The sequence below is a fragment of the Gopherus flavomarginatus genome, chromosome 2 (genome assembly GCF_025201925.1).
Source record: "Gopherus flavomarginatus isolate rGopFla2 chromosome 2, rGopFla2.mat.asm, whole genome shotgun sequence".
NCBI classification, from domain to species: Eukaryota; Metazoa; Chordata; order Testudines; family Testudinidae; genus Gopherus; species Gopherus flavomarginatus.
In genome coordinates, this window is record NC_066618.1 from 105,075,332 (window position 1) to 105,088,940 (window position 13,609).

The window sequence follows — 13,609 nt, forward strand, 5'->3', positions numbered from 1 at the left end:
AATATGTGTTGATTTCTTTTTTGTTTTTAGCTTTAGCATTTGACATTGCTGAACCTGCTATATGTGATCTCATGGGGACACTCTCATTGTGCAAATCTGCTGCAAGAGAATGTTTCCAAATGGCTTAAAAATGGTTCAAGAGTTGTGGTACCGTAATAATACCTAGCTCTTACATATAGTGCTTTTCATCGGTAGATGCCAAAGAACTTTACCACAGAGGTCAGTGTCATTATACTCGCTTTACAGAGGGAAACTGAGGAACAGATAGAAAGGCCATTGGCAGAGCTAGGTACAGAATCCAGGTATCTTGAGTACAAGGCTCTATCTCCTAAACCACACTACAATTTAAACAGAATATTACAAATTAAAACATTTCCATTGTTGGCTAAAGCCTTATTAGTTCAGGTTGGGTTGTCTCACTGCCAGTGTCACAACCGATGCATAGCTGCAGCAAGTAGGCTGCATCTGGCCCTATGGCAGAACTGCCACATAAACAAAAATAAGTTCCACTTTACCCAGTGACAAGTTTTTCTTACCTTGGTGAACTTTTAAGTAGTTGAGCAGTGCTAGATGGGTTGCTCCATAAACACTTTGCGTCCAGCCTTGATCTCAGTTCATTGGCAAAACTCTAGAGTAACTTCACTAATATCAGATTTACTCCGCTTTAGTAAAACCACAATCAGGCCCCTCATGTACCAGTCACCACACACTCAGAAATTAGAAATAAAAAACAACTACAGCATGAGATCGTTTAAGTTGACCCACTTACCAATGTCAGGTGTTACTTCAGAACATCCCTGCCCAGCGATATCAAAGGAGGGCAGAGAGGACCAGACCGAAGGAGAATGGACTGTGATAGGCCAGGAGAGATAGGAGCTGGTGAAGCAGAAGCCTGGGGGAGCTGAGTAGAGGACAGAAACAGGTGCCAAGGTGTACAGGAGCAGAAGGCTGGGGGCAGAGGCAGGTGCCTAGGTGGAGGTAGAAGTATGGGGAGATGAGGGCAGACTGCGGGTATATAACCACCAGATACACTCCTTTCCAGAACCTGAAACTGAACCCAGGATTCCTCTGTCTCCAGATACTTCTGCTGTCAGTAAACAGCTGTGAAACCCATAGGCAAGGGGTAGGTGTGATTCTCTACCAGCAAAACCACATGGGATTGATTTATCTACTCCTCCCTATGCCCAGAATGGGACCAGGAGCACAGCTATTTCATGCCAGCCAAAAAATATCTCACTAGTTTTCCAACAGATTTTATTAGATATGGGGGGTTAGGGGTGGAGTACAGACCTGGATCAGAAGTCCTGCAGAGTTGGGGGGATGTGTCTGGATCTGGATGAAGATTCACGTCCAATTTTAAGAGTTTACCCCTGGGATTTTCAAAGGAAGCCTAAGGGAGTTAGGTATCCAAATAAGTGTCCCAAAGACATACAATGGATTTTGGATGCCTAACACATCAGTTATATTTATTACAGTAGTGCCTATGGACCAGCAAGAAAGAGGCCCCGTTTTGCTAGGGACTGTATAAACACAGAGCAAGAGACAATCCCTGTTCTCAAGAGTTTACAGTCGAAAATAGACAAGACAGACACAGGCTTGGGGAGAGGGTAGAACACACAAGCAAAATGAACAAGTATGCCAAGGTGAATCCTAAACATGGCCCTTTTAAAAAGCATTCAGTAGACGAAGACAAGGTAAATAAACTGTAATTCATTTGCAGAAGCTGACCCCGGGAGTATATTTACCTTGGACTGGATTCCTCTGAAACTATTTGAGAGTTAACTGAGTAAAGGGCAAAGCCACTGCATCTGAATCATAAACAGGAATCTTGCACCCTGTAGCAGAATTGCTTTATTACTGTAGATATTATTATAGCGTGTGTTGTTGTTATTGTTTGCTACTACTTAAATATTAACTAGGCAACACAGAAAGTCCCAAATACCTTACAAAAGGTAAAGGACACAATACTACTGCTCAAATAGTTTCAGCTGTTGTTACATAGCAATATAGGAACTAGTGTACTGGATTAAAGCAGTGGTTCATGTAATCTGCTATTCTGTTTCTGACAGTGACTAATACCAGAAGCTTCAGAGGGCTTAGGCCCTAAAACATGAGGCGTTATAGCCCTACTTTTTCCCCTCCATTGCCTACCTAATGCAACTATGGATGTTTTCTGTGTCTATACCAGGGGTCGGCAACCTCTGGCACGCGGCTCATCAGGGTAAGCACCGTGGCGGGCCGGACCAGTTTGTTTACCTGCAGCCTTCGCAGGTTCGATTTATGAGTGCACAGCCAAGAAGTCCTATCATGCAGTAAACTGTCCAGTTTACCCAATACCACCTGACTTACAAATAGGAAGACTGAGGAAAAAAGAAAGAATTGAGGTGGTGGAGATCTGAGCTGACCTAAGTGCTTCAATTTAAAAGCTGCTGTGCATTAAATTTTGTGTGTTTGTGGGAGACTAAGTTGGCTAATGATCTCAAGCGCATAAAGGTTTCAGTCACCAAATCTCTCCACTCTCTGGGCTCCCTATCTTGATGAAACACCGCTGGCTAAGCGACGTCCATTTATGAAAGCCCTGTTATCTGACACCAGATTGGGAACATGACTGTGGGGTTCTGGATAACTGAACTTCTGATAATGGTGGATGCATTGTATGAAGAAACACACTTAGTCAGTGGTGAGCTGGAGCCGGTTCCCACAGGTTCCCAAGAACCAGTTGCTAAAATTAGACCTCCGTGGAGAACCGGTTGTTAAAAGGCCAGGGAGTGGGTAAAGAACTCTGGTCTGTGGGCCAGACCAACCTGTTGCTCCCAGGATTCCCAGCTGGGGAGGTTGAGGCTCCCCCGGCCCTTCCCCTGCTTCCCCTCAGCTACAGCGGGGCCAGCCGCCGGCACCAGCTGGGCAGCTCAGCTGAGCTCCTGAGTCGAGTCGTCCTGCTGCTTTGAGCTGCCGGGAAGGTAAGAGGGGAGGGGACTGCAAGCTCTAGGGTTGCCGGGGGGCAAGTGGGGCAATTTGCCCCAGGCCCTGCAGGGGCCCCCGGCCCCACAGGTATGTTTCCCTCTGCCCCGGCCCCTCCCTCTCCCTCGCTTCCTCCCCCTTAAATCAGAACTTTTTATAGGGAACCGGTTGTTAAGATTTTGGCAGCTCATCACTGCATTTAGTCAAATATGCTATCTTGTTGGTGTAACTCCCACTGTTCAGAGAACACTAGAGGTTTGATAAAGAGAAGCAAAATCAAGTTTATGCAATCATACACCATCGTCCAAACTACCTGACCTACAAACTGCTGCATGCAAAGTTAGGCTGGAAATCTCATGACGACAGATTATCTCATGAGATTTTTATTGGTTCCTCTTAATACTGCGGTACTTCCACTTCTGGACCCCACGGACATCAGGAAATGTAAAAAAAAAAAACAAACAACCAAAATATTTCAAATCTCAATAAAAGGTTCAGACTAAAGTAGGATAAAGATTTTGATCAGGCCTTATTTTCTATGAACCCATTTTGATCATCCTAAGTAACAAGTAATGTAATAAGGATGCAGAATTCAATGTATTTTCAGCTTGATTTTCACAGGTATTGAGCACCTGGGGCTAGTGGGAGATGTTTGCGATAACCACCTCTGAAGATCACCGCTTAATCCTTATTTCTTTTCTTGAAGGAACATACTTTAACCTAACCAGACCCAACTTATTTTGAGCTTTCAAGAAGTAGCATCTGTTTGATTTTTAGTTTTTGACAGATTCTCTGAACCCCATGTTCCTGTAAGAAACACCAAAACAGAAACACCAAAACACACAGGTTTTGCTTGCATTATTCCCAACTTAGCCAAAGCAAGGAGATGCTGGAAATCTTACAAGGAATATTATTTCTAGCCTGAGTTCCAAAGTGGATAGTTCTCTATAAGCATCAGATAAACAGCCAAATCTTTTCCGTCTTATCTGAATGAAACCAAACTTCTTACACTTTTGCGGTCCACCCAACTTATACAGCTAATAAGGAAGGAATTCATAAAAAAGGATGCAGAAAGACAAGGTGGATGGACCAACTTCTGTTGGCGAAAGGGACTAGCTTTTCAGCTACACAGAGCTCTTCTTCAGTCCAGTTGGTTATGTGTAAGGAAGGCTCCAGGAGACTAATCTCAAAGAATCCTTGGTTCCTGGCACAGTAACTGGATGAAGAATAATGCTGCTTGTTTACACTAAAAGCTATTACATTTTCTCTAGCTTGCATCTTGTTTACATGAACAACTGACTGCAGTAGGTGCATAAATGTAACCAAGAGTATCATCTGACCCTACGTGACTATATCACATCACTTTTTCCCTATGAAACATACAGAAATTAATTTGTGTAGGTTAGGTCAAAGTCACAGCACCATGTGTCTGCTCAGCTCCTTTATGTACATTGGTAGGAAATCAGCCGAACAACCCAAATAAATATTTTGTTAGTTTAACTAATCTCTTTACATTTTTATTCATGTGTAAGAAAAAACATTCTGAAAAGCTGAAGTCAAACAAAATATAATGGTAATGACATAGGAAGCTCTGTTTGATCTCAGACAAAACACTACATTAAGCTGGAGTTCAGGTTGAGAGTATACATCAGTCAGTTAAGGGTAACAAAAAATTTACAGGTGTTGTAACTTGGGAAAATTCAGATGTTAGGCCAAACTTAAAAGAAATCCAAATATAGAAAGATATAAAAATGCACCGTAAGGCCCAAAAACAACCTTAAATAAGAGACCTTATGACAGTGGGGGCCTGGCACAGCTCTTCCCTGCTGTGCCCCTGAAATGACTCTTGTGCCAGGGAAGATGGGGGCACCTCTTACCAGGAGCAGCTTACAGCAGGTTTACAGTAGCAAAGATTTATGGCCAACCAAGGGGATTTTCTTCTGGTCATTTATAACAAGATCACACTAGACAGACCCTCTCCGTTTCCCTATGCAATCATCTACTGGAAACAAACATGCAATATGAAAATTGTTTATCTAATATCTATATTATACTGCAACAATAAACTCCTCATAATATCCTTGAACTGACTAGGATGCGATTTGACTTGAGCACAGCCATCCTTTGCGTCACTTGAGAGAGGAATGACAATTATGGTGCTCTCCTCACATGAAGCCAATGCCTAAAGAAATTGTAAAAATCGTATCCAAAAATCTGATAATGCTATTTTGATAGATTAGTAAATTCTCTATTATTGGGCAGGCACAATGATGATTGTGCATTATCAGTTGCTTGCTCTGGCACCGCACAAAGGTACTTAACGAGGGTGAACTTCACCTCTTTCTGCAGATGATCTGCACAAGGCCACATGAGGCACACTGGGCCTTTGGGAATCTTCTAAAGGAAAAGCAGAAGTATGGTTCTTACCATGCCCAGTTCTGTACATCTCAGGCAGGCTACTGATCTGTTGGCCAGATGGACTCATTTGGCGGTAATGTGGGGGGCATTTCACTGGAAGAGAAAGAAAAGCAAATAACCCTTTTCTATAAGTTTGACATGCTAAAAGTAACACATTCATTAAAAGTAAATGATGATGAAGACGTTTCCTCACCATATGGTGTCTCTGGTGACACTGGAAAAGCTGGGGTTGGTGGAACAGCTTCATTCCCATTTTTGGTTGGTGAGAAGATTCCCCTGTCTATTTCATCTAGGTCTTCTTGGTAACGTGCCACATCCATCTAGAAGAGGCAAAAAGCAGTAAAATGAGTGTGTGGTAAACCCCATCAAGTCTCTGCAGTACAGTGGGCCTTTTTTCATCAGATTATACAAGTTTTCATATCATCTGATCCACTTTTACAATGGAGAGATCTCAGGACGGACACACACACACAAGTCTATGTTAAAGCCTTTTTCTGATGAATATGACTGTTCTGTTCTTCTTATATCCAGTGACTGCCATCATGCACAAAACCTCATAATACGCTCAACTTCCGCTTATCAATGTGGGAATTTGTAATCCGACTGTGCTCCTGAATTTGGGATTCTATGCTGGCCAATCATTCACCCCATCTTGAATAATTCTTTCTTATTTACCTCTTTGGTTTCCCCTTCAGCAATTAGTGATCCTGGATTTACAGCTTGGTCTATAGCAGTAGATTTCATCCAGCCACATCTGGTATACGATGGCTGCCCTGGAACGTCATTGTCATACTGTCCAAGACTTAACTTCCTTATTCTTCCCCCTGACTCGTCTCCTGGTGAACCTGTTGCAGCAAATAAATAAATAATACAACAATAAATAAATAAATAAATACACAAGATCTTCGTTTCATTAGGCCTGCTACATGGTGCCTGTCAAATAATTTACCACAATATCTTTAACAATAGTGATTGGCAGTCTTCAGTCACCCGTGAGGTTTCCCAGTTACTTGCCTATAACCACAGAGGAAGATGCTTGATTAGATTCAGCCTCGCTGGCACAGGTTGCTACATATTGTAGTTTCAAGGTGCTCTGAGTTCTAGAAGGCTGGGCAGTATTTCCACTGCTGCCCTTTCTAGAAAGATTAAGCTGGGAGAGGTCAGTTTTATCTGTGGATGGAATCCCACCAGTAGAAGTTGTTTAGGGTATCCAACAGCAACACTTTCTGGACATGCTAACCAGGTTTTGGAGGTGAAGTCATAGCTGCTGCCCAGGGCTGTGATCTCCCAGATAAACAGATTTTTAGCCACTAGAGGCCCTGTGCCCTGCTGATACCAAGGGTGAATCTAGCTCTTATGTATATAATCAAATATGGTGCATTTACAGTTTTTGTACTAAAAATATTCACAATAGCTACCCTATTATGTATGTAACAAAGAAAAGTCACATCCTTCTGACAACTGAGGAATGGAACATTGCAGAATAAACCAAGACAGTAAAATGATAATAGGGAGTGAGGGAAGAATAGCATCTGTTTAAAAAAAAAAAAAAAGAAAATTCTGAAAGTGGCTATTGGAAGCAATCCCTATTTCATCATTATTGTGGGAAGTCAAGACACTAAAAGGATGCTGCAGGAGTTGTTGCTGATCAGTCAGCATAAAAAGTATAAATGTTTAATGCAGTACTTGAGATATTACTGAGTGCTGCGACTGAAATGGCATATACTCCTAAAAAGTCTAAAGATGTCTCTTAAAATACTTCATAAAACATTCCTGAATTTCCAAGGGAGCCTATTTTGATTGTTTTGCATCATTTGAGATTAAGCTTTTCTGTGACAGTTTCCAACTTTAATCTAATTGCTTGGGGCAAGAAAGGACTTCTAAAAGACATTCTAAGCAGTGAGCAGTGCCAGACTCACACTGGGATTTGACACAGTGCATTACATCTAAATGAGCAGTTGGATCTGGAAAATGCATTCTCCAAACAGAATGCACTTTATGGACACATCCATTTTCTAGTCTGAAATTGCTGGCAATAACAGAAGTATGAGATCCAGCAGACAGCAGAAAAGTTTGAACCACAGCATATCGTAACTTTCATTAGGGTAGCAAGGCATGACCACAGTGCATCCATACACATTAAAAAAAAAAAACAAAAAACAAAGCCAACCATGCCTGATATCACAAACAGGTGTCTACACAGGAAAAGAATATTTACACAACATTAAAAACATTGACTGGGCTTCCAGTGCAATACATAAGGAATTAAGAGTCAGATTCTGCTTAAATATACATGTGCAACTCCTGCTGACATCACTGGAAACTGGAGGCTGATAATCGAAGGCAGAATGTCTCCCATAAGTTATAACATGAGATTTGCACAAGGGCTTAGCGTTGCCCAACTCTGCTTCCATGGAAATCAATGAATGTTTTGCCATTGACTTCAGAGACAGTAATTAGGTCAATGCTGACCACTTTTGAAAAATCCTACCCATATCATATAACTTCTAAAATTAGCAGCCAGGCTTACCCAAAACATTCTAACACACAGAGCTTCATCTCATCTATATTTAAATCTGAAGATTCTACAACAAGCTGTTTTTTAAATACAACTTTAAAAAATAGTTAAAACTTTTCAAAAAATGGAAATACTGCTCACATTTTAAAGATCCACGTCACAAAAAGAACGTATCCATTAAACTCAAAATTTTAGAAACAAACTTGCTCTCCTCGAGCTAGAATCAATGACTGTAGAATTTCAGAAAGAAATATTTTTGAAAATCTCCCTCTACAAGCCCAATTTCCCCTTATCATTTACTCAAAGGCAGAAGGTGCCCAAATCTCATTGACTTTCCAAGGCATCTAATTTCCCTTTGTGCCTTTGAAAATCTACAACTTTACAGACAGGGAATTATAACTACTTTGCACACTAATCTTGAGTGATGCTAAGTGCCCTCTGAAAAATCCCAATGTGTCCAAAATTTCTACTGGAACCAGAGCCAGCGCTAGGCATAAACGGACTAAGCAATTGGTTAAGGACCCGAGCAGGTCAAGGGCCACCCCCCATTCATTTATTATTATAAAAATTTGCCTGTTTTAGTATTGGGGGTAGGATGCCAAAATATTCCTGCTTAGGGACCCCAATGGGCTTGCACTAGTCCTGACTGAAACTATAGGGATGCTCAGCATTTTGTAGGATCAGACTCTTCACCAAATAAGTCACTGTCATTCCTATAGTGATACTACTGAGCATTTATGCTGGATGGTGCCCCTTCTCTATTCCAGCCATCAACTAATTAGTTAAGGAGTTACTAACGTCACTCTAGAATCTGAACATATTTTTTGCACTGGAAATTTCCTTGTTTTGTTTTAAAAGTTGAATAAAGGATGGTTTATGTTCATTTCACCTCAAAATGGCTGAATGGATTTTGCTTATAACCTTCACAAGAGCTGTATTTCATCAGGGATGTTCCATGAGATTAATAAGGTAACTTCTACAAAGCCAAAAATGTAGTTTGCAGAGGGTCACCTGTGCATATCTGATATGAACAGAGACTTCACAGAAGTTAGACATTTTGTCAGTATATCCTGCAGAGCTTGTGAGTGTCATAAACCCATATATTATAAACTTCCCCAGAATATCCAATCACAGCGGTTACAAGCTCTTCGTCTGACATATAGCTTATGGGTCTTAACCTTCTGGCAGAGCTACGGGTTTAAAAAGAAGAAAAGATTGCAGTGAGAACCCAGAGTTGTTCTGTGAAAACTATTGAAAAAGACCCATTTTTATTCTTCTCTACCACGTGTATCCAGAACTGTGAAAGTTCTGGAACTAGGTAGGTAAACTCCAGGGCTCCACCTTGTGGAACATGAGGAAACAATCTACATAGAAATGTTTGCTATTTTTGATTAAAAGTGATTTAATGTTATGATTGATATTAACAAAACTTTATTTAAATTAGACCAGAGGGACAAATGGAGAGAGATAGGGAGTAGAATGCAATGGGAGCAAGCATGGATCTTGAATTTAATGATGAAAGAAAGGAAAGCCATTAAAGGAATTTACAGGAGCAATGTGATCAGAGCGTGCAGCAGGAAGATGACCTGTCCTGAACAGTATTATGAAGCTTTTCGAAAGCTGCCCCATTTAAGGCATCAGGCATTTGTTTATTTATGATTATCTGTTTTAAAAAAATTGAATTCTTCAATTAACATGGTGTAAAATGCTCATAGTCAAGAGCTGCTGGAATAGTTTTTCCTTTGGTCACCTCATTTACTGTTTTTCCTTATAATTTATCTTAAAATCTTGGCAGAGCTTCAGACCTATCCCAGGAGTGTGTGTTTATTTTTGAGAGTGCTTTTTGTATACTGTTTGTCTCCCACCCCCCACCACACACACAGTTAGATGCAGATATTATTTATCTTTGTAAAGAACAAATAATCGTGTACCTCGGAACTGGCACCAGACCCAGTGCCCGAAGGTTATCATTTTGCTAAGGATACATCTAACAGCAGGATGGTTGGTGGTTAAAAGTTTATCTGTGGTATTTTAACTGCTTAGCTTTCTTGGAGCACTACCAAATGACATTATGGTCATTTAAAAAAACTGTCTGAAAGGCTGGTCAACAGCATTGCTTTACTTGATGCATTAGTAGTTATCCGGGTTAAACTACAAGAACTGTATTCATTCCATAGTACTAAACTAGGTTTCTGTTTTATCCCATGTACAATTATCACCATTAAAAAGTCAACATTTCCTATCCGTTACAGGTGAGTCACATCATACGCGCCTTTATCTTATGCGAATTCAACTATACGCACTTGGCAAAAAAAAGAAAAACAATAAGATACCTGTCAATAGTGTGGGTGATTCCATCCAATGAATGTATGCCCCAGAGTGAGCCGTGAGATGCTAGACATGAATCTGCTGTTTCCTCAGTTGGTCTCAATTCCCGTGTGCCTCTCAGTGTGAGCATCTCACCACGCTGAGTGTGATTCTAGTGTTTAAAGGTATGTATTTTTCATACAACATGGCTCCTAAATGCAAGCCAACTTCTTCATCTGGTGCTCAACCGAAGAAACAGCGATCTGTTCCAGTGCTGGTGGAAAAACTGGCTCTGTTGGACTTATTGAGAGATGATATGTCGGTCTCCAATGTGGCACGTAAATATGGCAGCAATGAATCTAGCATCCATGCCATCAAGATTTGAGAGAGAGAAATTCGTAAAGCCGTGGCATCAAGTGCTCCAATAACTGCTAAGGTGATGAGCCAGGTGCGTGATAAGACTTCACTGAAGACTGAAAAGGCATTAAACTTATGGCTGGAAGACGTGAACCGTAAACTTGTGCCTATCAATGGCAACATGTTGCGAGAAAAGGCTCTTAGCCTCTACGCGCTGTTCAAACCTCCTGCTGAAGAAGGACAGCCTTCTAATGAGAAGGAATTTAAAGCCAGCCAAGGCTGGCTTAACAGTTTTAGGAACCACTTCAACCTCAAAAACGTGCAGACTACTGATGAAGTTGCACCTGCCAATGAAGAGGCAGCAAAAGCCTACCCCGAACAATTAAAGAAAATCATAGAAGAAAAGGGCTCTCTTCCGGAACAAGTTTTTAATGCTGACGAGACTGGGCTCTTCTGGAAAAAAAAAGTCCAACTGCACTTACATTTCAAAATCAGAAAGACAAGCCCCTGGCTTCAAAGCAGCTAAAGACCATGTCACTGTGTTGTTTTGTGGCAATGTGGCTGGGCATTTAATAAAGCCGGGCTTGCTCTACAGGCCTGCAAATCCCAGTGCCCTAAAAGGCAAGAACAAAAATCTCCTGCCTATGTTCTGGCAGTCAAATAAGGTCCAAATTGTCCTTATATTTAAAACAGGGACTAACTATGGATGACTTTTTATTAGTGACTACTGTAGCTGGCAGCGGTACAGCTCAGCGGCACAGAGCATCAAGGTAGGGAAAATTTAGTTCTGCCAGTCACCACCAACTTTTAAAAGCTTTCTCCTGTTTGTGAAAACAGTTAACCAACAGCCTGACCTAAAGCCCAGAAAAGTTAAGAGGAGTCCTTAACTTCAGTGAGCTTTGTGCAACTGTATAAATTCATCTTCTTTGTTTTGAAACTGGATTTTTGGAACGAATCATTAAAAAGAACAAAGCTAGGTGAAAAAACAAATTTTTATTCATTAGGGGGTGAAATTCGTCTCTGCAGAGGGGTCTGTACCCCCTTTTAAGTATCACTTTTCCCTTTCTAAAAATCTTTTAACAAGAGCAATTTATCACAGCAAAGCTAATTACACCTGATAAAGGGCACTTTGAACAACTGTTTTCAGTAGGTTTGGAACCAAACCACTCACACGGGAATCAATGGCATAACAGCATTTCTTTTGTTGAAAATCGCTTAATTTTCACTTTCCCCGGGTTGCCACTACAAATAAATGGCAATTTTTAGCCGTAATATAGAATTTGCCCATCTGTAGACCCCATGGAATAGGACCCCTTTGTGCTATATTCCAATTCAGTACCTTTAATCAGACGACAGGGTTTCCCCTCCCACTTGTGTACACATACCACACACAAATATAGACAGTGGCACACACACTCTGTAGTTTTTCAGTTAAGGACCTACATCTACATTAAATTATTGCTTATAAAATATATATGTAAAAACAAAAATACCACCAACTTCATTTCCAAATTCAACTGTAAAACTGTCTTTAATTTATAGTTTATTTTTACAAAGCAAATTACAATAGAGAGGTTAAACTGAAGTTATTTTCCTTGATAAATTTTTACCAAAGGTTACTGAGCAGGAAGAAGGGAGTTCAGAATCTCTCTCTCAAATTATAAAATCTTTTAGTGGTCACCACTGTGGAATGAAGCTATAGGTCAAATTAAACACACAGAAATAATGCAGGAAACTCCTTTAATCTTGCTTTTTTTATCCAGTCACAAATAAACAATCACAAATCAAGTTTTTACAGTATAGATGAATTTTGTTGATTTATACTTAGCCATTAAAGTTGTCAGAGTTGTCAACATCTTTAAATTTACAGTCATCTCAAGGAAACCAAGCTGTATTTGGTTCAAAGTTTTAAACTCTGCCACAATTTTTAAGTGCTCCTATGCCATATAATTCAGCATATGTGGTTTATTTATTTAACAAATGTGTGTTTAGAGTGGTTTCTTCATTAGCACCTTTCAGCCTGTGTTTTGCACAGCTGGAGTGCATTAAGTCTTTCTTGACACAATAAAATATCGTTGATTATAAAAAATTACAGGCTTAAGCTAGAATTGACAAGGCGAAGAAAAAAATCAACATTAGTGCTTTTTGCACAGACATGAGAGACCTTCTCGCCTGACACTGTAACTCACTGCCTAAATGAAATTCCTGAATGATGTAAACGGAGACTTACTTCCAATACTAAAGCACTTACACATCCAATGGAGACTTACTTCTAGTACTTCCTCTTCCATAACTATTGTACGTGGCAATTTTTGGTTCAAATGCTTTTTTAGGTATGTGATGCTACTGTGGAGGAGATCTGACATATAGCATGAATTGTAATACAATACAGGGAACTTGGTGGTGTTTGAATATGAAGGTTAATTTAATTGAGAAATTCAAATATTATTAAGAACATGCTCTGCTCTACAACTGACTATTTATACTTCTTCATCTAATCCGACAAAATGCAGTTTCCAGGGTAATAATTCCACAGTTGAATAATGTCATCTTATTCTCTGAAGATATTTAAATCTTATGTTGCTAAATGACAAATACCATGTTTTGACAATACTAAAAGCACTGAGCCTCAAGCTATGGAAACATAGCCAGTGACATGAAAATACCATGGTCTGAGCCTTACATTTCAGAAGTTTAGTCACTTTTTTGTAAAGTTATTATCCTTAGTAATCTAACCTTCCACTCACTGAAAGGAAATAATCCATGGAGCCCGCAAAGGACTATATACATACCCATAGACAGTTGGAAAGATCTGAATGCCTATTATTGCTATTATAGGAGGCCAACTGACAACTCTCCAGCACTACCTACTATAAAGAATTCAAAGAAGACCCCAACACCACAATTTACTGAGGAATTTAAGGATATCATCAAATCCTTCTCCAAACAGCTTCAAGAGAAACTCTACAACAAATAAGAGAAACTCTTATTCCCCAAGAACCCATTCCAGAGACGTTCTACATGCTTCCCAAAATACACAAATAATGG

At 40.2% G+C, this 13,609-nt stretch overlaps 1 protein-coding gene across 6 annotated transcripts in view; it reads right to left on the reverse strand.

The window, feature by feature from the left end:
* Positions 1 to 13,609, reverse strand: part of TNS3 (tensin 3) — a 413,597-nt gene that overhangs the window by 67,718 nt on the left and 332,270 nt on the right. For 5 of the 6 annotated variants that reach the window (XM_050937640.1, XM_050937639.1, XM_050937643.1 and 2 more), the window contains 3 exons: positions 6,055 to 6,224; positions 5,573 to 5,699; positions 5,389 to 5,472 (listed from right to left, as the gene is read on the reverse strand). The exons of the other annotated variant lie outside the window; for it this stretch is intronic. In XM_050937640.1, coding sequence (XP_050793597.1) covers positions 5,389 to 5,472; positions 5,573 to 5,699; positions 6,055 to 6,224 — 381 coding nt within the window. The remainder of the gene's footprint in view (positions 1 to 5,388; positions 5,473 to 5,572; positions 5,700 to 6,054; positions 6,225 to 13,609) is intronic. 6 annotated transcript variants of the gene reach the window in all.